Source organism: Vicugna pacos, unplaced genomic scaffold, assembly GCF_048564905.1.
Source record: "Vicugna pacos unplaced genomic scaffold, VicPac4 scaffold_19, whole genome shotgun sequence".
Classification (NCBI taxonomy): Eukaryota; Metazoa; Chordata; class Mammalia; order Artiodactyla; family Camelidae; genus Vicugna; species Vicugna pacos.
This window is the reverse complement of record NW_027328740.1, coordinates 39,506,157-39,533,601: the sequence shown is the minus strand read 5'-3', so window position 1 is coordinate 39,533,601 and position 27,445 is coordinate 39,506,157. Positions and strand designations below refer to the sequence as shown.

The window sequence follows — 27,445 nt, the reverse complement described above, 5'->3', positions numbered from 1 at the left end:
AAACAGGATTCCCTGCATTCCCTCCCCACCACGCACCCACAGCGCAGCTGCCACACCAGGCCAAGCCTGCCGGAGGACCTCTGTTCCCTCTCCTCCTGTCCCTGATCAAGAGTGCACCGCCCACACTGCTGGGTATTTAGTGGGCCTTAGAAGAGCAGCTGGTATTTTCATGGACAAATATTTGCTCTTTTGGGAAGAGTTGAGTGCAAAGGGATGTAGGGTATGCCTTTTCTGTTGTCCTGGAACTGGTGACAAGGATGCAAACTTAAGTCAAAGCAGTTTTTAGAGAGAGCCGCAAAATATCTTACCCAAAGATCACTGTTCCCCAAAAAAGGCAACACCACCTGGCGGGTGGGGTCCTGGTCCCTCTTTCTGGAGGTTGGGCTTTGCACCCTCCAGCTGGGACAGAGCCCGAAACAGCTCTGAACACGCTCCAACAGGCTTTCCCAGCACAAACTGCCTTTATTTTGAATCTGGCTGAAGGAAGCAGCTGAGAAATCTGGGTAAATCTTCCTGGGTGTAACCATGCCTTTTGTGCTGAATGAAAGAGCGGCTCTCCACATGCTAACAGCTTAGAACTGAATGTGTGTCGAAGCCTTCATGCATGTAGCATGTTGGGAACAGCGTTTCATGGTGAGGGGAACTCTATAACTTACATGTGTATGGGGAAGCCCTCACTCCAACAGGGTTTTCCTGCACAAACTGCCTTTATTTCGAAATTGGCTCTTGCTGAGAAATCTTGGTAAGTGTTCTTAGGTGTAGCCATGCCCATTATGCTGGATGAAAGAGCGGCTCTACACTTGTTCACATCTCAGAAATGAATGTGTGTTGAAGCCGTCATTCATGTAGCGTGTTGGGAACACAGAATTTAGTGGTGAGAACTATGTAAATTACATGTCTATGATGAAGCACTCTCTCGAGCCGGGTATTCCAGTGCATACTGCCTTTATTTCGAAACTGGCTTCTCAGAAGCCTGTGGTCTCCACTGCAGGTCTGTCTCCAAACCCAGGGCCAGCATGGTAACTCTGCTCCCCCTGTCTATTCTGGAAGTTCTAGGTGTCCTCCATGGCCCTTCCACCATTATGTTTTTGGAAAACCCCGCAGATGGAATGGGCCTGAGAACAGGAGAGCTGGATGCCAGAAGTCACTGCCCAGTGTGTGGCTCCTGGGAGGGGCATCTCCTCTCCGTGGGCTCTGATCTAACCTCCCCACTCCCCCACCCCCACCCCTCTCCTCCTGCATTTCCTGATTGATCCCTGGATAATGGTCCATACCAGGAATGACCTGGGAGAGGTTTTATGAGTCTTTAAGTGGAAAAAAAAAAGAAATCTTTAGACAAGTTACTGAAAGTAACTTCCAGCTTTACCGGGAAAGTCCTCATTCCAGTGTTTAAGGCTAGTTGACAGGGTGTCAAATTGCTTAACCACTCACAGCTGAGCAAGTGCTACCTCTCTCTCCAGCTCCCTGCAGCATCCACCTGTGGCAACTTGGCCCAAAGAAGGCAAGAAAGCTCTTTACCCTCGTTAGCACCAGCGTGGCTTTGGAGTCAGTGGAGGCTGAGAGAAAGGGCCCCGCCCTGAGGTTTGGGGGGCCTCCAGCCACAGCCAGAGGAGCGGGGGTTTTCAGAGTGGCCCAGCAGGGAAACCAGGCAAGGCCACCTGGCCCAAGTCTTCCCTGCCCAGAGAGCCTCATGAACTGCTTTGGGCCACACTCCCCGTTTGGGCCCCCTGCAAAAAGGTACCACGGGAGCCACACCTGAGAAGGCAGAAGGACAGCCCTTTAGCCTGGGGTCCCTGCAGGTGTGTCCTGTGAGACCTGTGGCCACATAAGTTCCTTGTCTCTCCAGGTCAGTGAAGGGACTGTGCTGGGCATCTTGGTGGTCAGGGACATGGGAACACCTCTAAACTCTGAAGAAGGACAGAGAGACTCTTCCTGGAAGCAAGGATTCCAGGGAGACACCTTGCCCAGAACTGGGGGACTGTGTCCTGAGTAGACCCCTGGGAGGCAATGTGGGGCTGTGGGGTCCTCTTCTGAGAAGGGAGCAGGTGTGTTTTCCGGGGGTGGGGTCCTGCTTTGTCCAGACATGTCCTTGTGTAAGACTCACAAACACCTCCAAGTCCACCTAGGGGTGGCCCCAGAGGTGGGGGTAGAGGAGGAGAGTGAAGGGTGCAGACTTAGGGCCCCCCGAGCCACCCAGGGAGCCAAGGGTCAGTGGGAACATCTTGGGAGTCTAGTGCAGGGGTGGAGGACGAGCACTAAGAACATGCCAAGTCATGCAATAAAGTGACCTGTGACCACGAGACACAGGTGGCCATACACCAAAAGAGGCAGATAGAAATTTAGACCCAGGATCTGAGAACCTTGAGAGGGGCTGGAGGGTCCCAGGAACCCTCAGGAACAGCTTTTCTAGGGGCACAGACATCCCAATACACACATTTCTCATGGAAGCTTTTTGGGGTGCAAAGTGAGTTACCAGGATCCTGAACTTAGTATGGAATCCCACCCCCTTGTTCATCACGGTTCCTGGCAATAAATTGCTGTCATTTGTCCCTGGACATGCACAGGGGAGCTGACTGCTGTGGGGGTCACTGCAGGACTAGAATCTTCTGGTGTGTGCTCTGTGACCACAGAAACCCAGGGGGATTTCTCAACGGGAGAACCTGGAGACCATGCCTGCTAGGACCACCCTCATGGGATGGCCAAGGAGCTCGTGGTACCCAGGTCACCAAGTGAAGAAGTTGTGAGGTTGCCTGGGGTATCCTGGGGCATGTAGATTTCTGAGGTCAGCACGTGGGCCCAGCACTGCTGGATGGTCTGCACAAAGAGGGGCCTGCCCTCCTGATGATGGCTCTTAACACCTGCAGGGAAACTGCTCTCAGGGCTCCTGGAGGTCCATATTGAGAGTGTCCTGCCAGCCTTTGGGGTCACCTTCCCCTGATGCAGAAGCAGACCTCTCTCCCTTGAGGCCCAGGGGACACCTGGTTCAGGTCCCACCTGTGTGCCCTGGACACGCAGAGCCCCAGAGCACTGGCACAGACTGGGTTGTGGTCGTGTCCGGGCAAAAAAGGCCCTGGGAAGGGGCTCATTCAAGGGCAGAGGCCACTCTGCTGGGATGCTGGACCTGGCAGCAATGCACTGCTTCAGTACTCCATTGGGTTGGGTTTCCAAGCTGTGGGATGGAAGGGCCTCTCCTTCCTGCGGTGCAGTCGGGGGAACTAGATCCATCGTCAAGGTCAGCCCTGAAAATGGAGGCTGCGCTACCTCCATTCCTGGAAAGAAAATCAGTCCCCTCCAGTCCAGGTGATTCAGAAAGTCATTCAGCAATGTTCGGGGCCCCCATTTTAGGCTTTGAATTAGAGCTGAGCGGCTTAGGAGGCCAGATCCCTGTCCGTGGCTCTAGGAGCAGGCTTTCTGCTGGGGGACAGGATCCTCACAAACACCTGTGTCTTTGTGGGACACTCCCCTCTGACAAGCTGGGAGGCAGGGTGCGGTTGTGGGAAATCGTGTTTACATGAGCAGAGGGCCACCATGTGGTGGCGGCACAGGAGACTGTGAGAATGAGTCCCACAGCCTTTCTGGAATCAAAAAACTGGCAAATGTGAAAAAGTGCATAATTTGTTTTATTGAACAGGCTGCTTATGTACGTTTGGAGGACCAGGTTCAAGGACTCAGCATCCCTCCAGGACAATAGCCTCAAGAGAAGAACAGAAAGAGCAGGAGGAGATCTGGGGTTTCTCCCAGGAATGAGGTGGAACAGGGATTTCTGCAGATTTGCAAGGAGTCCCCGACCACTGAGCATGGGGTTACAGCCCCACGAGACCCCTGTCATGTTTGGCTTGGGCTCTGGCTCTGGCCTGCTCATGTATTCTTCCAGCAGAGTTCCAGAAACTCAGAGGGTGGACTTAGAGGGGCTGCGTTTGGAACCTAGTGAGGAGGTGGAGGGTCCATTATATTGAGTCCCTTCATCCTAATCACCGTAGCTGAAGCCCAACACCCCCCAGGCCCCCATGGTTGCCGTGGAGGGAGAACAAGCCTGGCAGGCGACCTAGGGTTCCCACTACTGTGTCCTTCTCTTGTCTTCGTTCCCTTTCACCCCGGAAGGTGTGATTGTCTCGTGTCATGGTGGCCTCCACAATGTCCCTCCCAGTAATCTCTCTTCTCCATCAGGTGGGGTTCCCAACCCCGCTCAGCCTTCTCTTCATGGATGCTGAAGGATCAGGCCCACCTGAAGTTCTGAGCTTGAGCAGTAAGGTGGAAACAAAGAAACCAATGGAAACAAAGAAGCAAGTGATTGTGGCAAACCTCCCCACCACAGAGAAGCTTCCGTGAGTGGAAGGGAGAGTGTGGGCATGCCCGTTTGCTTCCTGTCTCCCAGTGCTCTTAGCTTTCTTATTGCCTACCTGCATGGTTACAACAAAATGATCTGCAAAACTGAAATTATTTACTCTCTCACTTTTACAGGAAAGGATGGCCAGCCTCTGGTCCGGTACCAGGCAAGAAATTGGAGTTCCTTTCCAGTTTGGAAACATTTTGGCAGGCCCAGGTTTGCAAAGGTCTGTAAGAGTAGTTACGGAGTTTTGCTTTTAAACTTTTTTACGGCTGTGTATACTTGTGAGATGTGGTTGTGATGTGTAATTCTGAGCCGGGATTTTCTCAAACTGTTTCTCACTTCTTATACCAGACATTCCTAAATTCCAAGTGGAACTGCATATTAAGGAAGCCATGGAATTTAGCAAAAGGATACAGATCTCATTTCCTTTTAAGCATCGATGTACCTCCATCATGGCAGTATTTGTTATGTGTTATTGATAGGGGAACTAAGTAGTAAACAGATTAATAGAAAATAGGGGATTTTAGGTACACAGGTTCATCTTTTCAACATTGTTTGTAATATTTGCAGTTTAAGGTGACCATTCCTGAGGAACAGGCAGCCTCTTAGAATGAAATAGCATTTCCTCTGAACCATAATTAATTTTTATTTTGTAGACAGCAGGAAGGGTAATAACACATCAAACATTTGGGGACGTCAAAGAGAAAATGTAACTTTCTGGGAGCGCAATCCCCCGCCTCCCCCTGCCCTTTTTACTGTCCCATTCTCTCTGGAAGGCTCTTTCTTATCTTCTGCTCATGGCTCCAGTAACTCTTTCTTCCTCCTTGTTCCTCAGCTGGTAACGTTAGTTTTATACTTTGAACAAGCAAACAAGCCAACAGAAGAGAAATTTCACAAGCAACTCCCAGCACATCCGCTCGCCTTCTGATGTCTGTGACCTTCACTCTCGGTGCCCCACTGCTTATTAAAAGTGGCATCGAAAGCCAGTTCCTCCAAAAGTCCCCGAGGCCCCATCCCTCCCATCTTCTCTGGGTTGTCACTCCCAAAACCATCCTCTCTTTCACTGCCTCATCTATTTTGTTCTCCTGCTAGTTGGCACCCATCAGTATATAAACGTCCATCCTCTTAAACAAACAGCTCTCCTTGACCCTAATTCACCCCCACCAATTGCCACCCTGTGTCTTTGCAGCAAATTTTAAGGAGTTGTTTAAACTCACTATCTGCATCTTCTCTTGAGCCATCCCCTTTTACACCCACTCTGGCTTTTCGCCTGATCCCTCGCTCTATGGAAACTGCCCCGTCAAGGCCATCAGTGACCCCATGTTGCTAAATATAGTGGTCAATTTTGACTCCTCATCATGCTTGGTCCCTCGGTAGCATTTGACCCAGCTCTTCCATCCTTCCTACCCCGTGTTCCTGCTTCACTCAACCTCCAGCCCATCACTCTGTCTGTTTCTGCTTTTGGCCTGCTGGCTGGTCCTTTGCCAATGTCTCCTGTTTTTTCCAAACATATACTGTGGGTGTTCCCCAGGGTTTGTTCCTGGGCCTCTCCTCTCTCTCTCTGCTATTCCTTTGGTGGAAGCAACCCAGCCTTGGAAATTGGCATGCCATCAATTTCTCGATTTCTCCAAAATTCCCTGATTTCCCCTTTCTATCTGAGCCTTTATCCCTGAGACTCACATCACATTCTTTTCCTTTCATTCATCTTGCTTTCTCATTCATACATATGTTCTACTATGTAATTACTTTTCCAAATTTTGAATCAGTACATATATATCATGTAAAATGCTCAAATATGTATTATTTCCACTAAGATGCTAATTCTACCTTAGAACATTTCTGCACTTCTGTATTTATTTGAATAAAGGGAATAGTATTTCTACAAGCCTCATAGTTAAACACTGTGTTAGTTTGGGGCTATTATGTAACATGAAATAATGGTACATGAACATAGTCGTTTTTCATTTATTTTTATGTAACACCGAGATGAGGTTTTTGCCCTGAAGACTGGTTTTATTGAAATTTTACCTACGTTACGGACAGTCAGTTTATGTGAAAGCCCTCATTTCTCCCCTTTTTTGATATATGTTCCATTTGGATATATATAACATATAACTTGGCATGAAGCAAAATTCCCAAATCATTCACATAATACAATTAATATGTTTAAATTATATTTTTTAGATGTTAAAAAGAAAAAGAAAACAGATTCCTCTACCTATTAGGCACTTCTGTGGCAATATGTAATACACCCCTTAACCATGACATTGAAGAACTGAGCTGATACCAGCCCCTTTCCACCTGCTCAGCCCCACCTTTTCCCATCCCCTTTCCCATCCGGAGAGGACATCCCTCCCATTGTCCAGGCCAGATGTTGGAACCATGTCCTTTCTCTCTCTTTCTTTTACACTCACAGACAGCAAATCCAGCTTGTTAGAAAATTCTGGATATTCTGTCTTAATTAAATTCCTGCTCTCTGCTCCCCGCCCTCCTAAGAGCCACCTTCAGCCTTTCCTGGATACCAATAGCCTTCTGTTTCCATCTTTGCTTTCCTACAATCTCTCATCCACACAGAGTCAGAGGGAGCCTGAATAAACATACATTGGGGGTGGTGGGTGTTGCTCAGTGGTAGGGCGCATGCTTAGCATGCTTGAGATCCTGGGTTCAATCACCAGCACATTCATTAAAATAAATAAATTACTTCCCCCCAAAAAACACAAACACAAAAGCATAAGTTGGACTACATCACCCCTTCCCTCAAAACTCACTAAACGGGTCACCATGTCATTAGGAGCCAAAGTCGTCACAAAGGCCTCAGGACCCGGCGTGCTCTGCCTCTCTGCCCACACTCTCCCCCTCACTCTGGGGGCCTCTGGCTCCGGCTCTTCCTTCTTCCTCCGGATCTATTCTGCTTCAAGTTCATTACTCCGTGAGATCTGCCAGGATTGCCTTATTCCCTCCTGCCTGCCTCCCACCCGACCGCCATCACCCGAGTTTGCTCATATCACTCTTTTTTAAAAATTTTTCCAAACTCTTGCTACCCCAACATGCTGCCTGTTTCCTCTGCTAAAATTCTGAGCCCCCAGTGATGGGGAGTCATGTCTACTTTGTTGACTGATAAAGCCCGAGTGCCTTGGGAACGGTCTAGTTAGGAGATTCCCGTATGTAGTAGGAGCTTATACACATTTGCTGAATGAATGTAGATGCCCTGGTCCAATCCGATGGAGCACTTCTGTGACGTGCTCAAAGAATAACTCTCCTTTCCACCTGAGAGGGAGTGACAACTTCCTTGGTGATTAAAGGCAAGAATTTTTTGCTTTATGCTGTTAACCTTAGGCGGGGAGTCTGGGGGACCTTCATATATATTTTTAAATTTGGTTCACTCTGCAGTTGGTCTTTGGTCTCTGTATAATTTTGAGAAACTCTTTATGAGTGATCATTCTTTGATCATATTGAACAGGTTCCAGGGGGAAGGACCAAGCCTGTCCCATCAGCCATCCTATGTGTCATGTCCTGGGACCCAGTGGATGCTCAGCATGTAAGTGAACCGACAGGAGTGAGTGAAGAGATGGGAGCATCTCATTATTGTGGCGGCTCTCTGTCCAATGCCTTGAGATTTGGGGAAGGGTTTACAAGTGCAGAAGGGAGAGGTCAGGTCCTCTGTGCTTTTCCTGAGTGCCCTGGCCTTACCCATTCCCCCAGCCCCCTCTGGGCAGCCAAGCCAAGGAGCTGGGCCACCAGTGGTTGTGCTGATCAATAATCCACCTTCACCCAAGTCCGGGGGTAGGTACACATTGTTGTAGACACTGGAGTCAGGTCCTTGGAGGAATTCCTCACCGAACTATGTTTTGGACCTTTTATTTTTCTCTAGAACCTCCAGCTGAAGAAGATTGTCTTAGACACATGAAAGTTGAGGACACCTTCTGTCCCCTCGCAACCCAGGTGGGGCTGGGAGTCTGCTGTTTCTATAGCCGGTGGGCTCGTGTTGATTTGGGCATCCCTGTGCCTGAATTCCTGCAGTACACTCGGTGGTAAGGATGGGGGTGCCTGGCAGGGAGGGAAGCGGGTCGGGAGACTGTGCTGGGCTGATGTTAACCTGGGGTGAGCGGGAGCCTGCTGATGCATGGCATCTCGGGGCAGGGAACTCTCCACACTCAAGAGGGGTTCCCACTCCCGCAGGGGCCCTTTGATCAGGGTGCTGGGCTGTCAGGGGACCACAGGGGTCCCAGTGAGGATTAGGGTGCCTTCAGGCAATGGGAAGTGTGGGGTCCAGCGGCAATTGAATTAACTGTGCACCCAAACCCAGCCCCCACCTCTTTCAGCCTATTTCCTAATCTGCAAAACTGGAATGTTATTAAACATCTCGCGGAGTCGTTGATGGGCTGGGACAGACTAGACTGTCAGGAGCTGGAATTCCTCTGTCCCCTGATTGTTTGCCTTCTTTCTGACTATTTGCTCTCACAAGCTCAGTCTCTCTGTCTCTCGCTCTTTCACTTCTAACTCTCTCATGCTCTGGTTTCATTTGATTTTCAACCACCGCCCCTCCCCTCCGCCAATCCCCAGATGAGTGAACTTGATTTCTATGTGTCAGTTCCAAATTCCCAGGAAAGATGCTCTGTCACCCTCTGGATCTGTTGTCCAACCCATGAGTTGTGGCCAGAGGAGCGAGTCCCTCTGGGACCTGCAGAGGGTCTCTGCCCAGCCTGCAGCCACCACTGTGGGAGCACATAGCTCTCCGTGGAGGAAGTACTGGCTGTGACCTTGTGTCACTAAGTGTGAATTTATGTCTTCTCTTGAACCACCTTCATCCTCCTAAACAAAGATGAAAATTAAACACTCCCGGGATTTGTGTCATGGAACACTCAGGGTGGGGGCTAATGGGGCTGGAATTTCTGCTGTATTTAAGGGGCTACACTGAATCCCCAACGAGAGCCTGCAAAGGGAACAGCACCGGCCCCACCCGGCACTTAGGGCGCTGAGTCTGCGTGACGATGAGCCAGGCTTCTGACCACAACTCAGGGGTCTGGTCTGACCAATTAGCCTTTGAAACCAACCAGCTTTGGATTCCTCAATCCCACCCTGAGGTTTTACCTGAACCATCGGCTTCTGTATCTCTGAAGACAGATGATGAGGACCCTTCACGTAAGCCGTTCGCACAGCCCTGTTCAGGCCTTTGTGCTGCACGGTCTGCCCGGCGAGCTGACCGAGGTTGGTATTTTACTGATGTTAGAAGTAGTCTGGTTTCCCGATGTACTGTTTCACTGAGCAAGCAACAGAAGCCACTTCTCGCTGATAAAAGCAGAAAAGGGACATAATGTAAAGATACTGGGAGGGTGTGTGGAGTGGCCAGGACCGGAGCCAACCCAGGAGCTGTAGGAGGTGTTAGGGAGCCCCAGGCACCAGGCTGGGAGGGGTGCTACCGGGCCCCCTGCCACCCCAGAAGGGACCCCCCTCCACCCGACCCTCCACCTCACTCACTGCAGGTTCATGTCCCGGCAGGGCCAGGTCACACTGAAGCCACCAGCACACACCTCAGTTGGGGAGCTGGCCCCGTCTGAGCTGCGGGCGTGCCTGGTGTGGGGAGAGGCCCAGTTAGAGGAAGGCAGTTCCCCTACTGTTCCGAGTTAAGGTGCAAGTCAGTGCCCATCACTCAGGAGAGCCAGGCTGGACGGACCTCATTGTGGTGACTAGGCTGTCTGAGTTCACTTATTACTTTCTACGTTTGAAGGCCCTGGAGGGAGAAAAAGTGAAGGTTCTAGTACTTATTTTGTGTTTCCCACGTACCAGGTGTGGTAAGCAAGCCACTTCAGACAAGGCCCGGAGCAACCACGTAAATAGGCCACGGAGCAAGTCGTGCAGTCAGGCCTCTGTGGTCCCGAAACCCGTGTCCCCATCGGCTCCATAGTTACCAGTGGAAACTAGGCGGATTTATGGGACTGTGTGCTCCTGTGGGGGCTGGGATATGTGTGTTTAAGTCCACATCTTCAGAAACTCGGCTAGAACCACAGACACTGATTGCACAGAGGCAGAGGAAGGGAGGATTCCAGCCTTTGGTCCAGCTCGTGTGGAGCTCAGAATTTCTTCCTCCTGTCCTGAAAATAACACCAGATCTGAGGGAGCTGCAAACCCACTGCTCTTCTTAGATCCCAGAAAACTGAGGGGGAAAGCTGCTCCCAACCCAGAGAGGTTGCAAAGGGAACAGCGGGCAGGCTTGGAGAGTCACAGCTCCCAAGGCAGAACCAGATTTTGTAAGAACCCCGGGGGCAGGCAGATTTAACAGGTCCCTGAGGCCAGCAGGAGGCTCAGTGTGGGGATATCAGAGTGTGACAACTCCAGGGGGCCAATCAGAGGGGCCCCATGCTCTTTTTCATGTATTTTACATCCAGGACCGTGTCCTGTTCTCAGAATGAAGGTCAAAGGATAACTCCTCATGCTTCCTGCTTGGAAAGGAGAAAATAACTGTATTGAAATACACCCAGAACATTCTGTTTCATTGGGGGAAGCTGTTTTTTGTTTGTTTGTTTGTTTAATGAGAAATAATTTTACCAGAGCCTAACCAACCTGGGAGAAGGGAAATCCCTTCTGTGTCACCCAAATTGGGGTGGGGGAAAAGAGACAAACTTGTAGAGGTCACAGCTCAGGGCACAGGCTCAATGAGAACTAATCACAGGACTGCAGATGCCCTGCTCTGTCCCGCTCCCCCAACACCTTACCTCCATGTCAGTAGGGCCCGTGTGTAATAACAGGAATAAAACTAAAAGAAGTAAATGTCTCAGGAGTGTCTAGGGAAAACCCAAAGACAGCGGGGAGATGAAAACAAGGACACACAGGCTGTTTTAGCCTCTCACACAATTAGCTGTAGCAAACTACACACAGCCCAGCCCCAGTAGATAAACAGACAACCTCACAGAAGAAATTATTTATTTTGGTTCTCTTACCCAGTGCATTCCATGGTGCATCCTCGCCTAGAATTGAGTGGAAACAAGTCCATCTCAGAAGGGACATAACTGAAGAGGGATGGCTTCCCAGACTCTGAGGGACAGAGACAGCACCAGCCTTGGTTAGAGAAAGGTGAGGGGTGGGGTAGGGTGTGGGCTGCCTTCCTACCCAAATAAGGAACCTTCCTGAGGCCAGCACAGTAGGAGGGAGGGCCATGGGGTGGAAGCAGCCAGACTTCATCCTGAGAACTGATGGGATGCCTCAAAGGGACAATTCAGGTGCCCAAACTGGGCCCTGAGTGTGGGAGCCAGTCGGTCTGACTCAGAGCCCAGGACTGAGGTGGGCGCACAGCAGGCCGGTCTTACTTGGCCGGATCCATTTCACTTCTCCGAAGCCCTGTGTAAAACATGAAGCGTGGACGGCCTGGTGAGCACAGCTCTGACCTCAAGACCGGTTTCAACTCCTCTCTTCCCAGAGAACAGCATCTCTGAACTCGTCCTGGGTGACCTCACAGAGATCACCCTAGTGGCCCAGGCTAGTGACCGGGAACATGTACCTTCCTGCAGGCAACCCCTGACGTCCACTGATGCATCATATACTGGCAAAGAGTGAGTCACTGTGCATTGGTCTAACAGCAGAGACTCTGCCAAAGGCCCAAGAGGTGGTGTGTGGGTCATGCAGGGGTGCAGGAGTGTAAGCAGTGCAAAAGTGTAACTGCTGACAGGGGTGCAGGGGCTGTGGAGGGCGCAGGCATTTCAGGGGATGTGGGGGTGGAGGGATGCAGAATTGCAGAGTGTAGCAGGGGTTCAGAGGTGCAGGGAGTGTAGGGATGCAGGGAGGTGCTCAGGGACGTGGCCAGGATTAGAAGGCAAGTGCACATCCTTGCAGTCAGCCTGACCCAGGCAGGCTATTGCAATGCTTTAGGGCGGCGGCAGCGGCGGTGGGGGTGGCCGTTGGGAGGCTGCCCGGGCAAGCCGGTCGATTTCTTCTCTTCCCTGCATCCTGGCCTGGGGTGGGGATTGGCCGCCGGAGATTCGCCAGATGTTGGACTCCAGGTAAGCTTGCTCCTGATAGGTGGGGCGGTTAGGTCAGCGGGCGGCGGCAGCGGCAGAGGGGCGGAGCGGGGCTACCCCTGGCGAACGGGTGGAATAGCTGCTTTGTCCTGGCTGCTGGGCCTGGGAGCGGCCTCTGCTTCCCCAGGTCGCCGGACACTCCTGTCCCACTCAGCTTGCTGAGTGCGGAGTGGGGCGGGGCCGTTAAGGTGCGGGGCCCACGGGGGGAGAGGGGCTGCCGCGTGGGAGCCGGTCAATTCGCTCCGCTCTTCCCGGCGGCAGAGCCAGGGGCGGCTTCTACTGCCCTAGAGGCGGGACGCGGGTCTCCAGATGAGCTTGCTCCTGGGAGGCGGCGGCGGAGGCGGCAAGGGCAGGGCATGTGTTCCAGGGAGCTGCTCCATTACTTCTCTCCCCTCGGCCTGGCTTGGGGGCGACCTCTGCCGCCGGAGATTTGCCTGAGGTCCGACTCCAGGTGAGCTTGCTCCTGGGAGATGGGTGCGGTGCGGTCAGGGATCTGGTAAGTTGGTGGCTGCGGGGATAGGGAGGCTGCCCCGGGGTAGCTTGTGGATTAGCTCCATGTCTGCACCACGTGGCCTGCAGGCGGCTTCTGCTGCCCCAGGTCCCGGGACACCCCTGTCCCACTTTGCCTGCTGGGGGCGGGAGGCAGGGTAGTCATAGTGCAAGGGTGGCGGGGGTCGGAGGCCTGCAGCGGTGGAGCGGGCCCATTTACTCCCATCTTCCCCGCGGCTCGTCCTGGGGGCGGTCTCTGTTGCCCTGGGTTACGGGACACGTGTATCCTAGTCAGCTTGACCCCGGGAGGCGGGCGTGATACGTTTGAGGTGGTGGAAGCAACGGCGCGTTTTCCCACGAAGCCGGTCCATTTGCTCCCATTTCTCCTCATGGTTTGCCCTGGGGGCGGTCCCTGATGCTCCAAGTTCGCCGGACGTCCATCTCCAGGTCAGCCTGCTCCCTAGAGGAGGCCACTGTGAGGTCAGGGGGCAGGAGCGGTGGCTGATGCGGGGGGATGGGGATGTATTGGGGAGTTGGTAGATTGGCTCCCATCTGCGCGATGGCCTGGTGTGGGAGTGGCCTCTCCTGACCCAGATCAGCAGACACACCTGTCCCATTCAGCCTGCTGGGGAGGGGCTCCCTGGGCGGTGCCGTTAAGGTGCGAGGGTGGCGACGTCGAGGGTAGAGGGCCTGCAGGGCGGAGCTTGTCAATTTGCCCTTCTCTTCCCCGCGGCCAATCCTGGGGGCGTCCTCTGCTGCCCAAGAAGCCCGATGCCCATCTCCAGGTCAGCTTTCTCCTGGGAGGCGGGCGCGATGAAGTCGAGGGGAAGGGGCAGCCAGCCGTCGCAGCTGCCTAATGGGGCCACTTCTTCTTTCCCCTGACCTGGCCTGGGGACGGCCTCTCCTGCCCAAGATTCGCCTGACACACCACACCAGGTCAGGTTGCTCCTGGGAGGTGGGTGCGGTGAGATCAGGGGGTGGAGAGGAGAGGGTTACTGCCTATTGCGAGCTGGAGGATAACCTCCCATCTCTCTGGAGGCCTGATGTGGGGGCGGCCTCTGCTGCCTCTCGTTCCCAGGTCACAAATCTCAGGGTCATATTGTCACGGGGGTGCGTTAAGTTGGGGGGCGGCGGGGTGATGGTGAGAGTATGGGGTCTGCCTCTTGGGAGCTAGTGGTTTAGCTCCCATCTCCCCAGCAGCTTGGCCTGGGGGCAGCCTCTGTTGCCCCAGGTTGCAAAGCACAGTTTCTCTGAGAGCTTAGCCACCGGAGGTGGGCAGGATGTGCTGAGGGGACTGAGGCAGCCACCAATGCAGCAACGGAGGGGGCTGTCCCTGGCAAGCTGGTCAATTTGTTCCCATCTCTACCTTTGCTTCCCTAGTTTCGCAGGACGTCCTTCTCCAGTTTATCCTTCTCCTGGGAGGTGGGCTCAGTGCATGCAGCCCAAGGTCTGGGCTCTCCCCTTGGGAGGGGAAGAACTCTCTTGTTCTCCTTTGTCTTTATTCTTCAGTGAAGGGGTTACTTGGCCCAATTCTTAATCCTGAGAAAGTGTAGCCTGTGTTATGGAAGAGCTGCTGGACAGTGTGTTTCTAGGTGGGTTTTCACATCAGCTGATGCCCCAGGCAGACAGGAAAGCTATTACTCAGAGCTTCTTAGTGTGGAGTTGGGGGATGGCCCTGCTGTCCTCACCATACTTTTTAAAAATATGTTACTTCCCTCTTTTTCCTAGGTGACATTTTAGGTTATTGGGTCACAGATTGCTGGCACACCCATCCCTGTTCTCAAACATCTTTTAAACTTGGGTGAAGTGATAAGTAGGGGAAGATGATTTACTGAAAGGTAAGAATACGTAAATTTGCATTAAAGCTACCTTCTGTCAATCTTTCTCAAATGATTTTTGTCGGATTCAAAATCAACGACCTAGTGAATGTTGTACTCTTGTGTAAATCATTGATCTTTACATCACATTTGTTGAGTGGTCAACGAGATTTGTTTAGTAGATTATTCCTGAAAGGAAAAGCACAGGCTTTTGATAATTCCTTGTCTGATGTTACCCAGGCAGTCACAGTAGAAAACACAGCTGATATAAAAGTCCCTCACCTGCCTGAACTGCAAAGCTTCTGGGATTACCGATTCCTGAAATGCAGGTGACTCTTGATGATAATCTGGGGGATGGTTTATATGATCAGATTCTTCCAGTCCTGTAAATGGGTTCCCAGGCTCCAGAGCCTAGTTGTTCTGTTCTGGATTTGAGAGTTTGTTCAGACATGATTCTTGCCTTTAAGGAGTCACTGCCTGGGTGGAAGTAACCTTTACATAAATCTGAGGAGGATGGAAATTAAGTAGATGGGCTGTTATGGTTCTCAGTGTGCCTAGGCTCGCTCTTCCAGGCACTCATTGGACTAACGAGAGTCATGTTATTCACTCATTCACTGATTTATTACCCTTGAACTGATCATTTGTCCCACAGTAAGTGAAACAAGGGATCAGGAACCTGAGTTTTGTCCCCTCTCCTATCACTGATTGTATCTGTCAGTCGGGCGCCCTGCGTATGCATTGTGAAATGGTGGTATTTCTTGCCCAATGGGGCTGCACTGTCAGTTCTGAGAATCAGGGGAGACACGTGGGTAGGAAAGCACCCTGACACACATGGCCCCCCCACCCCGTGAGACAGCATTGTCGATGCTCAGGTGACCCGATGTAGACCGCGCTGCTAAACCTGAGCATGGTTAGTGATCTTGGTGGCTATGAAAATACAGACTACCGGTCCCTACCTCTGGAGGCTCTGAGGGTGTGTACCCCAGAATTCTGCATTTTTAAAAGGACTTTAATTCTGGTGAAGATGATCTGAGTGTCCCACTGAGAAACACTGGTGTTCGAGGCACCAATATTGAGGATTCTCAGGGAGCGATGTCTTTTCAGGATGGTCCTAGGGCCCTCACTTGAGACTTTTGCCTTGGGTTTAATTGTATGTGTTCAGAAGTGATGTCTCTCACTTCCAGTGCTTGTAAGCGTGATCTGTGCAGGGATTTACTCTCAGTAGATGGCAAAAACTATGATTCTTCAGGTCACCGAGCTAGAGTGTGAGCGATCTTTTATTTTGGTGTTCTTTATAGCAATGCAGAGTCTCCCGAGAAGAGATTCAGACTTAACAGCTTTGTGTCAGACTTTGGAAGACCGCTGGTGCCCAAGGTGTTCTCTGGCAGGACAATGATGAATCTAGGTCCCTCTTTCCCTGCTACATCAATGAAGTGGACCACTTGGACAAGGCCAAAGCTGGTATCTCAACCATTGCCCTTGACAGTGATATTCGGCTCCAGGAAACCTTCAGATGCAGCAGGTGGCCAGAGGAGGAGCTGAACAGGCTCATGAAATGTGACATCCCCAACTTCATCAATACAGACCAGAACTCTTCCGTTGGGGAAGATGATCTCCTGATTTTGGAACCACCGATTGTTCTAGAAAATAAGCCATTTGCTCAGACCTCACACAAAGACTTGAATTGAGAAACGTGCTTTGTCAAGTGTCTTTCTGAAGATGTGAAGTCTGTCTTTGTATGGCAGGAATTGCCCTTTCACAAAATTGTATGTGTTTGTGTCTGAGAGAGGGAAGTGGAGACAGACAGAAAGACAGAGACAGAAGAGAGCCCCCTCAGAAGAGAGCTAGTTAAGGTGAGTTTTTGTGCCTTTAAAAAAAATTTGGGGTTTTGGGGGGAACAAAGTATTTACACTGTTTCATTCTCCTACTTGGAAACCTGGCCCCATCCTCAGTGTCAGTGGCCTTGAATGGGGTTGGCACGGTGCGTTTCATCTGGCGCTGTCACTACCACGCTCTGCCTTTAGCATGTTGCTTTGCCTGTCAGGGCTGCCACCCTTTTAACCTTAAGGCTAGGAGTCTGGGGTAGATGATCCATCTCAGCTCTGCTGTTTTGAAAATTCCTGATGGCAGCATAAACCAGGCCCTACCTCCTGTCTCTTGCTGGGGCACCCCTCAGGTCTGTGCCTTCTACTCAACCCTTTACTGAGCCCAGTTTTATCAGGAGCCCAAGTGCCTACCGGGATGGAAGGGGACTTGTCTCTCGTGGTCACGGTGGCCGACATTTCCATTGGTTGTGCTGAAACAGCTCTTCTGAGATCCCCTGGCCACCCTTGCTCAAACCTGAGGACAACACTGTCGTTTCTTTCCTAGGAGGAGGATCAATGCATGGTGCACTTTATGACAATCCTGTCCCCAGGAATGCACGGAAGTTTTTCAGCTGAGTGAGGGGAGGTGCCTCTGTGTCCCTGTGTCCCTGTATATCTGTCTGCTCACACTACCCTGCCACCGGCTACTGAGCAAGAAAAGTGCTATTCACCATGCTGTGTGTTTTGCAGATGTGTAGGTGATGGTCGTCTGGCTCGTGTGTGTGGGCTTGGAGCTGGGATGTTGAAGGGCTTATAAATACCTCATCAACATGTATTCAAGGTGGCCTGGTGCCACACAGACTTGATTCATGAAGGCAGCAAGCCTAAACACTGGTTTGGAAACAACTTGGTTTTGATCAGTCACACTGCATGCATGACTCGCTGCTAATCTCTGGGTGGTTTTTTCATTTTAGATTTATTCACCCAGTGTCTTGCTTAAGCTGAAAAATACTTTTATTTCACCAGAATATTCTCTGATTCTTTGTTTTCACACATCCAGTTTTTTAATTCCTTTAAAAATTGTTCTGTGTTTATAATGCCTCCTGATTTCTATCATTTCTAGTTTCCCTGTGGCCTGAGCCATGCACCAGATTTTATGTAGGAACTGTTCCACCAGAAGGAATCCCCTCGCTATAATATCTTTTGAGGAAAGTATTATTCTTTAAGACCGTAACACTAATTCGTAGAACAAAGCATGGAACATTTCTTGTAGTTAATACATGTTCATGCAAAAAGAAACTTGATATTTTCATTGAAGAATGTTGATTTTAATAACTTTTACTAATGTGAATATTATTATTCATAATTTAAGTAACCAAATAAAACCACAGTTATTTATTATTAAGATTAAAAACTATTTACATGGTCTCTCAATTAGAAGACTGAAGTGTATTTAAAAATGGAAAAATACCCATGATGACACCATCTTTTTTATTAACTAAATATCAAGAACTGTGCAGGGTTATGATTTGACCACCTGCAAGCTGTCAAGTTAGCATGAGGTAGTTTGTGGATGCTGCCAGAGGACAGGACACTCCCCCAGGATCAGAGACTAAGGACTTCCTGCCAGCACAGCAGGCAGCCAGTGGTTCATGTTCATGTTGGTTCCTGAGTTCCTTTCCTATTGCTGTTGTAACAAAGGACCACAGACTCAGTGGTTTAAAGCAATACACATTCATCTTCTCACTGTTCTAGGGTGCAGAAGTGCAAAGTCAATGTCAGTGGACTAAAACCAATGTGTGGCCAAGGCTACGTTCCACACCGAGGCTCTTCGGAGGGATTCATCTTCCTACCTTTCCCAGCTTGCATAGGTGCTCATACTTCTTGGCCCAGGGCCCTGTGTCACTGTGACTTCTGCTGCCACTTCACATCTCTGTCTCTGACCAATCTGCCTCTCTCCTCTAAGGACCTCCGTGATGACGTTTGCTTTCCCACAGTGATCTGCCATCCCAAGGTCCTTGACAGTCACACCTGCAGAGTCCCTTTTGCCATGCACAGTGACATATTCCCACGTTCTAGGGATCAGACCATGGACATATTGGGGGCCATTATTCTACAAAGTTCTTCCCTTTGGCTCCACTGGTTCTTGTCCATCCCACATGCAAAATGCATCCACCTCATCCCAACACCCTCCAGAGTCTCATTTACTACACCATCAACTCAAAGTCCAACATGTAGTCTAAGTATTATCAGCTCAAAAGCCTAAATATTTTCATCCTCATCGCCTAAGTCAGGCATGAGTGAGACCCTGGGTGTGATCTTCTCTGCTCAAAATCCTGCAATGGCTTCTCATTTCACACAGTGAAGAAGCGAGAGTCCTTATGGTGACCTTACAGGTTTCCTCCCCCTCCCCAAGCTGAGCTCATCTCCGGTTTTCTCCCTGGCTCACTCTGCTCCAGCAACACGGGCCTCCCTGCTGGCCCTTGGGGACATCAGACTTGCACCCACAGGCCTGTTGCCCTGGCCGGTCTCTGTCAAACTCATATGCTGAAGTCCTAACCGCCAGGACTACAGAACATGACCCCATTTGGTAATAGGGTTGTTGCAGAGGTCATTGGTTAAGAAGAGGTCATTAGGGTGGGCCTTAATCCAGTATGACTTGTGTCCTGATAAAAAGGGGCAATGTGGACACAGAGATACGTGTACATGGGAGATGACGTGATGAAATGTGGAGAGAAGACGGTCGTCTCCAAGCCAAGGAGAGAGGCCTGGACCAGCCTCTCCCTCCCAGCCCTCAGGAGGAACCAGCCCTGCTGACACCCTGCCTGCAGACTCCCCGCCCCCAGGGCTGTGAGACAGTGAGCCTCTGTAGTTCCCATCACCCAGTGTGCGGTGCTGTGTCAGAGGAAGCTCAGCAACTAGCGCCCCCTTCTCAAGGTCCTCAGTGAGGCCTGCTCTGGCCATCTCATTTTAAACTGGAGACTGCCTTCCCCTTGTCTGTGACCCAGAAACCCCCTCTCCCTGATCATATTATTTCTATCACCTTCTAGAATACCATATATTTCACATGACTGTCACGACTGTAGTTTATGTTCTGCTCTTCCTCAGTCCTACAGGGACAAGGATCCTTATTTGTTCACTGACGGACCTCAGGTGGCTTGACCAGTACCCGTGGCACAGCAGTCAATACAAATTGGCCGGATGGAAGGAGGGATCGTTCCTTACATTCACAGGTGAGTGAACGAAGATTCCGGGGGATTGAGTGTTTTGCTCAGGCACAGAGCTGGTAAGTGTCAGGCCAAGGGGGGTTTCAGGTACCTATGAACATGTGGGAGTCTTGAGTGATTCCCTTTCCATTGATTAGTATTTCTCAGGTGTCTCTTTTTCTGGCTCTAACTTTTGACTTCTTTCTGGTATTCTTCTAAGCTTTCAACCAGTTTTAAGTTTTAATTCTGCTTTGTCTCAGGTAAACAAATGAAATCTGTAAATCTTTTAACTCATTATTTCATCTAAATACAGTGTGATTAGTGATGATGTTGTATTTCTGGCCTCTTGTTTTGTGATTTCTATTTGCTTTGCGCTGCTTTTCTCCTGCCGGTTATATCCCTTGCGGTCATGGTTAAGAGCATGGCGTGTAGAGGCAGCCTATCCGGGCTTGGTTCCCTCCCTTGCTAACCATGTAACCAGGATACGTAATCCCTTTGAGACTCACTTTCTTCATATACAAAAAGTGGTACTATCCACCTCAAAGACTGTGAGCATTAAGTGATAAAATGGATGGAGAACTTAGAATAGTGACCGGCCTATTTTGCATTCTTCATTTTGACTTGTTTATTTTTATTCTCTTTTTAAACAATTACTTTAGAGATTACTGTTGAATTTTAATGAACACCCTAGATATTGAAGATTAAAATGTTACTTAACCCATACGTTGAATTTTATATACCAAATGATATCTGTATTTTGTTTCCATAAGTTCTGTTTAGCTCTATAAAAAAATTGATCTGCTTTCTTTTACATGATGTCCTGATTGTTCATTATGTTACATAAGATTCATTTTATCTTTTAATGATTCAGTCATACTTATTTTATGCTCTCTCTTAGATTGTTTCATAATTTTAGGCTCTGGAATATTAATCATCCTGTGTTTTACGGTGAGCTCTTTCTTCCCTGTGGCATTTATTTTCTTCTGTTTATAGTTGTGTGTCTGTGTGTGTGTAGAGTTGTGGGAGTTTCTCTATAGTGAGTACAATTTTTTTCCTATGATTGTCCCTTACATCCTGGTTTATAAAGTTTCCCTAGAGAACAATTTTGTGTTGCTTATCCTAAGGCTCCAGGTGATATGATCAACGTTGAATTATATTTTTCAGTTTGGGAATTCCGGAATCTTAAGTGGAGTATCAATATGGATTCCACATTCGAATAAAGCAGGGGCGTGGAGATTATATTTTTTTAAGGGAGATTTTGTTTTTCCCTAGAGAACCGGCTGTTTCACCCCTTTCCTGCGTGCACAGGTGGAGAACTTTGAGTCTTCCTTTCAGTGAAGAATCAAGTCGTCCAATACGTCTTATGCAGAGGTTTCTATAAAGGAAGACTTCTACATCTGGTATGGACCCTTTTTCTTAATGGACATTGTATCCCTATTTATGTGCAGATGAAAACCCCTTCCCTCCAGGGTGCTGTGGCATCAGCTCACAAGATTACCATTTTTGCGTTAAGTGTCCTCTTTTTATTGTCACCTGGGAACTTCTCTCTCCATAGTTATCTCTGTGTTACTTTTGTTGTTGTATTTTATCCGGCATTACTGAAAGTTTTACTTAAAAGGGATCCTAATTAGCTCTGTTTACCTGTTTCCAGAGCTGAAAGCTTCAGTTCTAGAGTATCTGTTTGATTTTTCTTAAAAATACATTCCAATATATTTCTCTGGTGAAAGTCTTGACCCTGTTATCTGTTCTCCCATCATTTCCTTATTTTCTTGATTATATTAAAAGTGTTTTATAGCCTTTATTGGTAACTCTGATGCCTACATCACCTGGGGGTTTGCATCCTTTGTCTAATATTTCTTATTCTCATTTTATCCATCATATAGTCTTGACATGTTGCATGTCTAGAAATTCTTTATTACATGGCAGACACTGCAAATGAAAAATCCATATCTTATCTTCCTTAAGAGGTTTTCTACCTTCCCGTTAGGCAGACAGGGTGAGAGACTGATCATCTCACTCCAATAAGGCCCTGAGTTGCGTCGACAAAAGTGCCTTTTTTCTTAACACAGCTTTGAGGTATACTTGGCAAAATAATTTTCACAGATTTAAAGTGTACAACTTAATGCGTTTTGACATAAGTATATCCCCAAGGAACCATGACCACATTTAAGACAGTGAACATACCCATCACCCACAAAACTCTTCTCCTGCATTTTGTTGTCCCTCCCTCCCTCCCCGTCTATTCCCCTGGAAACCATTGATCTGCTTTCTATCACAACATACTGGTTTGCATTCTCAAGATCATTGTATGAATGGATTCATGCAGTATCTACTCTATGTTGTCTAACTTCTTTCATTCAGTGTAATTATTTTGAGAGTCATCTGTGTTGCTGTATTAATAGCTTATTTTTCTCATAGCAGAGTATTGCTTAATGCTGAGTTTTTCCTGAATAGTTTATTGCGAACAGTGTTTGGTTAGACCATCCTTTGTTTCTCCATTTACTTCTTGATGGATGCGTGGGTTATTTCCAACTTGAGCTATTATAAATAATATTGCAGTAAATATTTGGTTACAAGTCTTTTTATGGACATACACTTTTATTTTCTAAAGCATCAGATGAGAAATATCTGGGTTATATGGTAGATAGGTGTTTACCTTTTTTAAAGAAACTGTTAAACAGTTTTCCAAAATGGTTGTGCTATTGTAAATTCCTCGTGGTATGTATCAGTTCTGGTTGCTCTACTTCCTTGCCAGCACTTTGTAAGGTCGATCTTTCTAATCGTATACATTCTAGTATATATGTGAACTAGTATCTCACTGTGATTTTTAAAAGCATTTCTATAATGACTAATGGCATCTTTAATCAGCATCTTTTCATATGCTTATTATCCATATAGATATCTTTATTGAAGTGTGTTTTCTGGCCTCATTCATTCATTCAGGTGTTTGCATTATTATTGTGTTTTGAAATGTTTTTATTCTGGATCAGACACAAAGAGAGACCTTTACCAGACATATGATCTGCAAATAGGTTCTGTCTATAGCTTGTCTTTTCATTTGCTTAGCAGTGTTTAGAAGAGCTTTGAAGAGTCTTCATTTCTGTAAAGTTCACTCTATCAGTTACTTTTTAAAATAGATGATACTTTTGGTGTCATAGCAAAGAAATATTTGCCAAACCCAAGGCCATAAAGCTTAAGCCTATGCTTTTTCTACTAGCTGTTTTATAGTTTTAGATTTCTTATTAAAATCTATGATCCACTTTGAGTTAATTTTTGTATATTTTGTGAGGTGTGGATCAAAGTTCATTTTTTTTTTTTGCGTATCACTGTCTAATAATTCCAGCACTACTTGTTGAAAAGATCCTTTTCTCCACTGCATCCTTTTTGAGAATCAATTGTCTATATAAGTGTTTGTTTAGTTCTGAACTTTCTATTCTGTTCCATTATTCTATTTTCCTGTTTTACACCAACAGCATACATTCTGATTACTGTAGCTTTATAAAAAAAGTCTGAAAATTAGATAGTGTAAGTCTTCCAACTTTGTTTTTCTTGTTCAAAGTTGTTTTGGATATTTGGGATCCTTTGCATTTTTATATGAATTTTACAATCAGTTTCTAATTTCCTTACATCCTGTTCTACCAAAATTCCACCCATGTCTTTGGCCATCTCCAAAGCCGCATTTTCAGAAGTCTCTCTAGTTCCCAGGTGAAAGGAATTTGTCTTTTTTCTGGCTCCATTCACATTTCATATTATTTGATTACATTTATTCATATTTGGCTGTATGTACTTGTCTGATCTTTCCAGCCATATGGTAAATCTCTCAAAATTAGGAATCTTGACTTGGTTCCCTATATTTGCTGAGAAAACTAATTCTATGCTTTGCAGCAGTGAGCCCTGCAGTAAGAGGTATCTGCAGCACACATCTAGCTCATTGCTTGCATATTGTCAAGAAATCCTGCAGATTTAGAATTGTTTATTGATTATTGTCTCCAAGACGTCTCAGTCTTTTTTATTTCTATTGTTACTGCTGCAGTTTCAAAGAGCAATGGCTACTTATTTTCCAAATATCAAAACATACTGTAATTGAGTTGTGATGTAAATTATGTGCTGCTGTGTCTTAAAAACCTCCTTAGTGTTCACAGGCTCCTTCACTCATGGAAATTTTGGGAGAATGACATATCCTTAGAGATAGCACTGCTGACTTTGGCGACCTGAGCAGCAGTATCTGAACTCACTCCTGCTGTTTTTCTAGTGTCCCATCTAGCCCTCCTCCAGCCCTCCATGGGGGGACATGCAGTTCTGCCCTTGAAAAGCCTGTTGCTTCTCAAGAAGACTTCCCTATGAAACATAATCATGTCCTTCTTGTGGGGACATTCAGTCCAGAGATTTGGCGGCAGGGAAAAATGTTTAGTCTGCTTTTGGTAGAGCCTAAACTCTTCCATAATTATTAGAAGCAAATCCAATGAGGAAACTGTGTTGGCATCTAACAAATCAGCATAAATGTCTGATGAGGCAGATCAGCTTCCCCATCCCACTCAGGCGTCATGTTGATGTGACACACAACTTGGCTAAAATTTTCTCCTCTGTGCAACGTAAGTTTCAAGACATTATGAATGGCTTTTTGTTTTTCTTCCTTGGTCTTTCCACATTCACTGTGTCTGGTGAGATTATATGAATCCTGCTTATTTTCAGCCCAGCAATTACCCCTTTTAAAGGATCACGTGTTTAAAAGGCTAGTGGACAATTTGTTAGAAGATAGAATTCCTTAGATTTTGGTCCTGGAGTTGAATCTTGGTTAGGGGTGAATGAAAATTCCCATTAAAATTTTAAATTCAGTGTTACAAAGTTTTAAAAATAGTTAAATATTAGTCAATTTCATTAAACACTTTAGCAGTTATTTACTTTTAAGCCTGTTTCTGGGGCAATTTTTTTAATGATTCCCTCTCTTTATTGATTCCCTCTTTATCAGAATCCTTGAGAGGCCCTTGTCATCACTGTCAGTATCATCATCATCATCATCATGGAACTGATTCCTCTGGACGATTCTAGGAAAATAAAGAGATCGGTGGAGTTATTTGTAGGTCAGTGTGTGAATATACAATAAGAACAGTTATCAGACATTAGATGCAAGAAATCCACTTTATTTAGAGAAGAATTTGGTCATGAAATCCTAATGTGGTGAATGAAGGTAGCAGTGGGAACAGAATAGTCAGTGGAAAGGAGGGAGTGAGCGAAGTGGGGAGCATAGATCCTTGGTTAGCCGATCATCAAATTGGTGAGAATGAGGGGAGTGTGTTGGCAGAATCATGTCCCTCCCCCGCCACAGGTTAGCCAACTGTGACATGTTTCTGTACATGGTAAAAGGGATGACAGATTATATTAGGAGAAAAATCTTAGAGGATTTCTGTCTTCTAAATTGTCTATTAGCCTTTTAAACCCGTGATACATTATTAAAGATTAGTGGAGGGCCACAAATTAAAAGGATTCATATAATCTCACCACACATACTGAATGTAGAAATACTAAGAAAGAAAAACAAAAAGTCATTCATAAGTGCCTTGAACCTTAAATTGCTCATGAGAGGAAATGTCACACAAGGTGAATGTCACAGCCACATACATAATGCCTGAATGGGAGGGGAGAAGGGGATCCTGAGATGAGACAATAGGGTGAGTAGCCTGGATTGTCCAGGTGGGCCCAATGTAATCACAGGGGTCCTTAAAATGGAGGACATAGCCCAGCTGAATTTAAACTCAGAGGGAGGTGTAGCCATGGAGCAGTGTTCAGAAAGGCTGCTGGCCATGAAAATGGAGGAAGTCGTGGGGCACAAGCTAAGGAAGTTGGGTAACCTCTGGAAGCTAGAAAAAAAACCAAAAACAAGGAAACATTCTCTTCTAGATCCTCTAGAAGGAAGGAACCCTGCTGTTAAGTTGAATTTAGCTCAATGAGAACTGTGTTGGATCTCTGACCTCCACAGCCATAAGGCGATAAATCTGTGCTGGTTTAAGTTGTTAAGCTTATGGAAATTTGTTACAGTGGTAATAGAAAAATAACATAGTGGGCGGTAGTGCAAGGGATTAAAGGTCTAGGCTGGGGTGTGGAGAGGATTCTGACATTTATACTGAAAAACAACCAGGTGCAGTGGGAAGGTGTCTTAAGGAAGACCTACCTGGCAGGGCTGTTAAGATGACTGTTTGGAGTGAGGAGAGCATTGGATTAGAGGAATCAATTAAATCTCTACCAGAAAAATAAGGAATAAAATAACAGGGCTTCAGTGTTAGTGGATGCAGGAATGGAAATGTGCAGAGGGATATAAACATTACTTTGATATTAGCTACAGGTTTGATGACTGCATGTTGGGGAGAGTTAGCCGATGTGTGGGCTGAATGCATCCCCTCAAAATCCATATGTCAAAACCCCATCTCCCAGGGTGATGGTATGGGAGGCGGGGCCTTTGGGAGGTGATTACTAGGATAAAGTGAAATCATGAGAGTAGAGCCCTCATGAATGGGATTAGTGCCGTTATAAAGGGTCCCAGATTGCTTGCTTCTCTCTGCTCTCTGGCCCATGAAGATAGAGGGAAGACAGCCATCTTCGAGCCATGAAGGCTATTCTCTCCCAGATACATTGACCTCAGCCTCCAAAACTTAAGGAACATGCTGGTTGTTTAAGCCACCCGACCCACGGTAATTTGTTACAGCATCCCAGACTGACGAAGACAGGGGAGAATGCCTCTGAGTTTGGCACTGATTGCCTGGAGAATGCTGAAACCCAGGGAAGTGGGCAGCACAGACGTTTACCCATTTAATCCTGGCAACGCGGTACGAGATAGAGTCTACATATTTCTCGCTATTTAAAAGGGAAGGAAAAAGAGGCACAAATAACAACAACAACAACAACAACAACAACAATAATTTTTCCAAGATTCACACAGAACCCCCTGGAGGCAGAGTGAGAATTTATACTCAGGCAGGCTGACCCCAGAGCCCCTGCTCATAACTACTAAGTCAGATCACATTGCTTATGTGGATCAATTTTTTTCAAGTGTGATATGAGGGTACTGTGTCCAGTAACTTATAATTTCAAAATACCTCACTGTAAGGGAAACATTAGTCGCAGGCTTTGCAAACCACAGAAAGCTAGACATACAAAAATAACTCGTTAGGGCAAGATAACCAATAATGTTTTTAAATATTATACTTGCTGAACTTTTGCAATAAAATGTGTATTTATAATTCTGTCTGGCTACAGAATAACTTCATAATCCTGAATGTGGCTGGTGGCTCCCATGGTGGGCAGCACGGGCCTAGAGAATTTAAGTAGCTTGTGCAGCCTCGCCCAGGAAGCTTGTGGTGGGATCAGAGCTATAGGCTGGGACTTTTCCTTCCTATCCAACAAGTCCCTTATGGAGGCTTAGAAGCTTCTCCTTTGGTGCTCAGCTGTCTATCCGTACATATGACATCTTGTCAGGTGTCCCAGCCTGCTCCTGAACATCAGCCAGAACCCACTTCTGCTCTTTTCTGGCCAGGTAATACATTCTAGCAACTTCCATTGACTTCTTGGCATCAGTTCTTACCTGGAAGGGTAGTGGCTAGAGATGTAAATGTGTCCACATGGCAGGGTTTTCATACACATAGCAGGAGTTGTCAAGAGAAGAAAACGTCAGGAAGACGAGTGGAAGCAGGTCATTTAAAATACCAAATGGGTACTTTCAATGTATGTTTGTCTTTCCAAGTCCATACTTGTTCTGCTTGTGCATTACAGGCCAGTAAATCGGGAGAGCAGG

General features: G+C 47.5%; 1 protein-coding gene and 2 long non-coding RNA genes across 3 annotated transcripts; all 3 read left to right on the top strand.

Moving 5' to 3' along the window:
• Nucleotides 1–4,053: 4,053 nt before the first annotated feature.
• LOC140693428 (uncharacterized) lies at nucleotides 4,054–5,427 on the top strand. Its single transcript, XR_012069196.1, has 3 exons — nucleotides 4,054–4,325; nucleotides 4,462–4,553; nucleotides 5,166–5,427. It is a non-coding gene; the product is annotated as an uncharacterized lncRNA (long non-coding RNA).
• Nucleotides 5,428–5,688: 261 nt separating this feature from the next.
• LOC140693436 (uncharacterized) lies at nucleotides 5,689–16,189 on the top strand. The gene is made up of 9 exons (XM_072957304.1): nucleotides 5,689–5,703; nucleotides 9,415–9,538; nucleotides 11,745–11,877; nucleotides 12,194–12,324; nucleotides 12,604–12,793; nucleotides 13,257–13,311; nucleotides 13,596–13,767; nucleotides 14,560–14,669; nucleotides 15,947–16,189. Exons 1-7 carry the CDS (start codon nucleotides 5,689–5,691, stop codon nucleotides 13,686–13,688), a joined length of 741 nt encoding a protein of 246 aa, XP_072813405.1. The 3' UTR covers nucleotides 13,689–13,767; nucleotides 14,560–14,669; nucleotides 15,947–16,189.
• A 56-nt stretch (nucleotides 16,190–16,245) lies between these two features.
• LOC140693423 (uncharacterized) lies at nucleotides 16,246–26,550 on the top strand. The gene is made up of 6 exons (XR_012069191.1): nucleotides 16,246–16,501; nucleotides 17,019–17,207; nucleotides 19,562–19,686; nucleotides 20,932–21,059; nucleotides 24,629–24,740; nucleotides 26,360–26,550. It is a non-coding gene; the product is annotated as an uncharacterized lncRNA (long non-coding RNA).
• The last annotated feature ends 895 nt before the right edge of the window (nucleotides 26,551–27,445 follow it).

Coding starts and splice junctions, on each gene's coding strand:
- LOC140693436 (XM_072957304.1), top strand. Junction 9,539..11,744: donor TGCCCGGCGAGCTGACCGAG/GTTGGTATTTTA, acceptor CTCTCTTCCCAG/AGAACAGCATCTCTGAACTC. Junction 12,325..12,603: donor CGCCAGATGTTGGACTCCAG/GTAAGCTTGCTC, acceptor TCCCGGCGGCAG/AGCCAGGGGCGGCTTCTACT.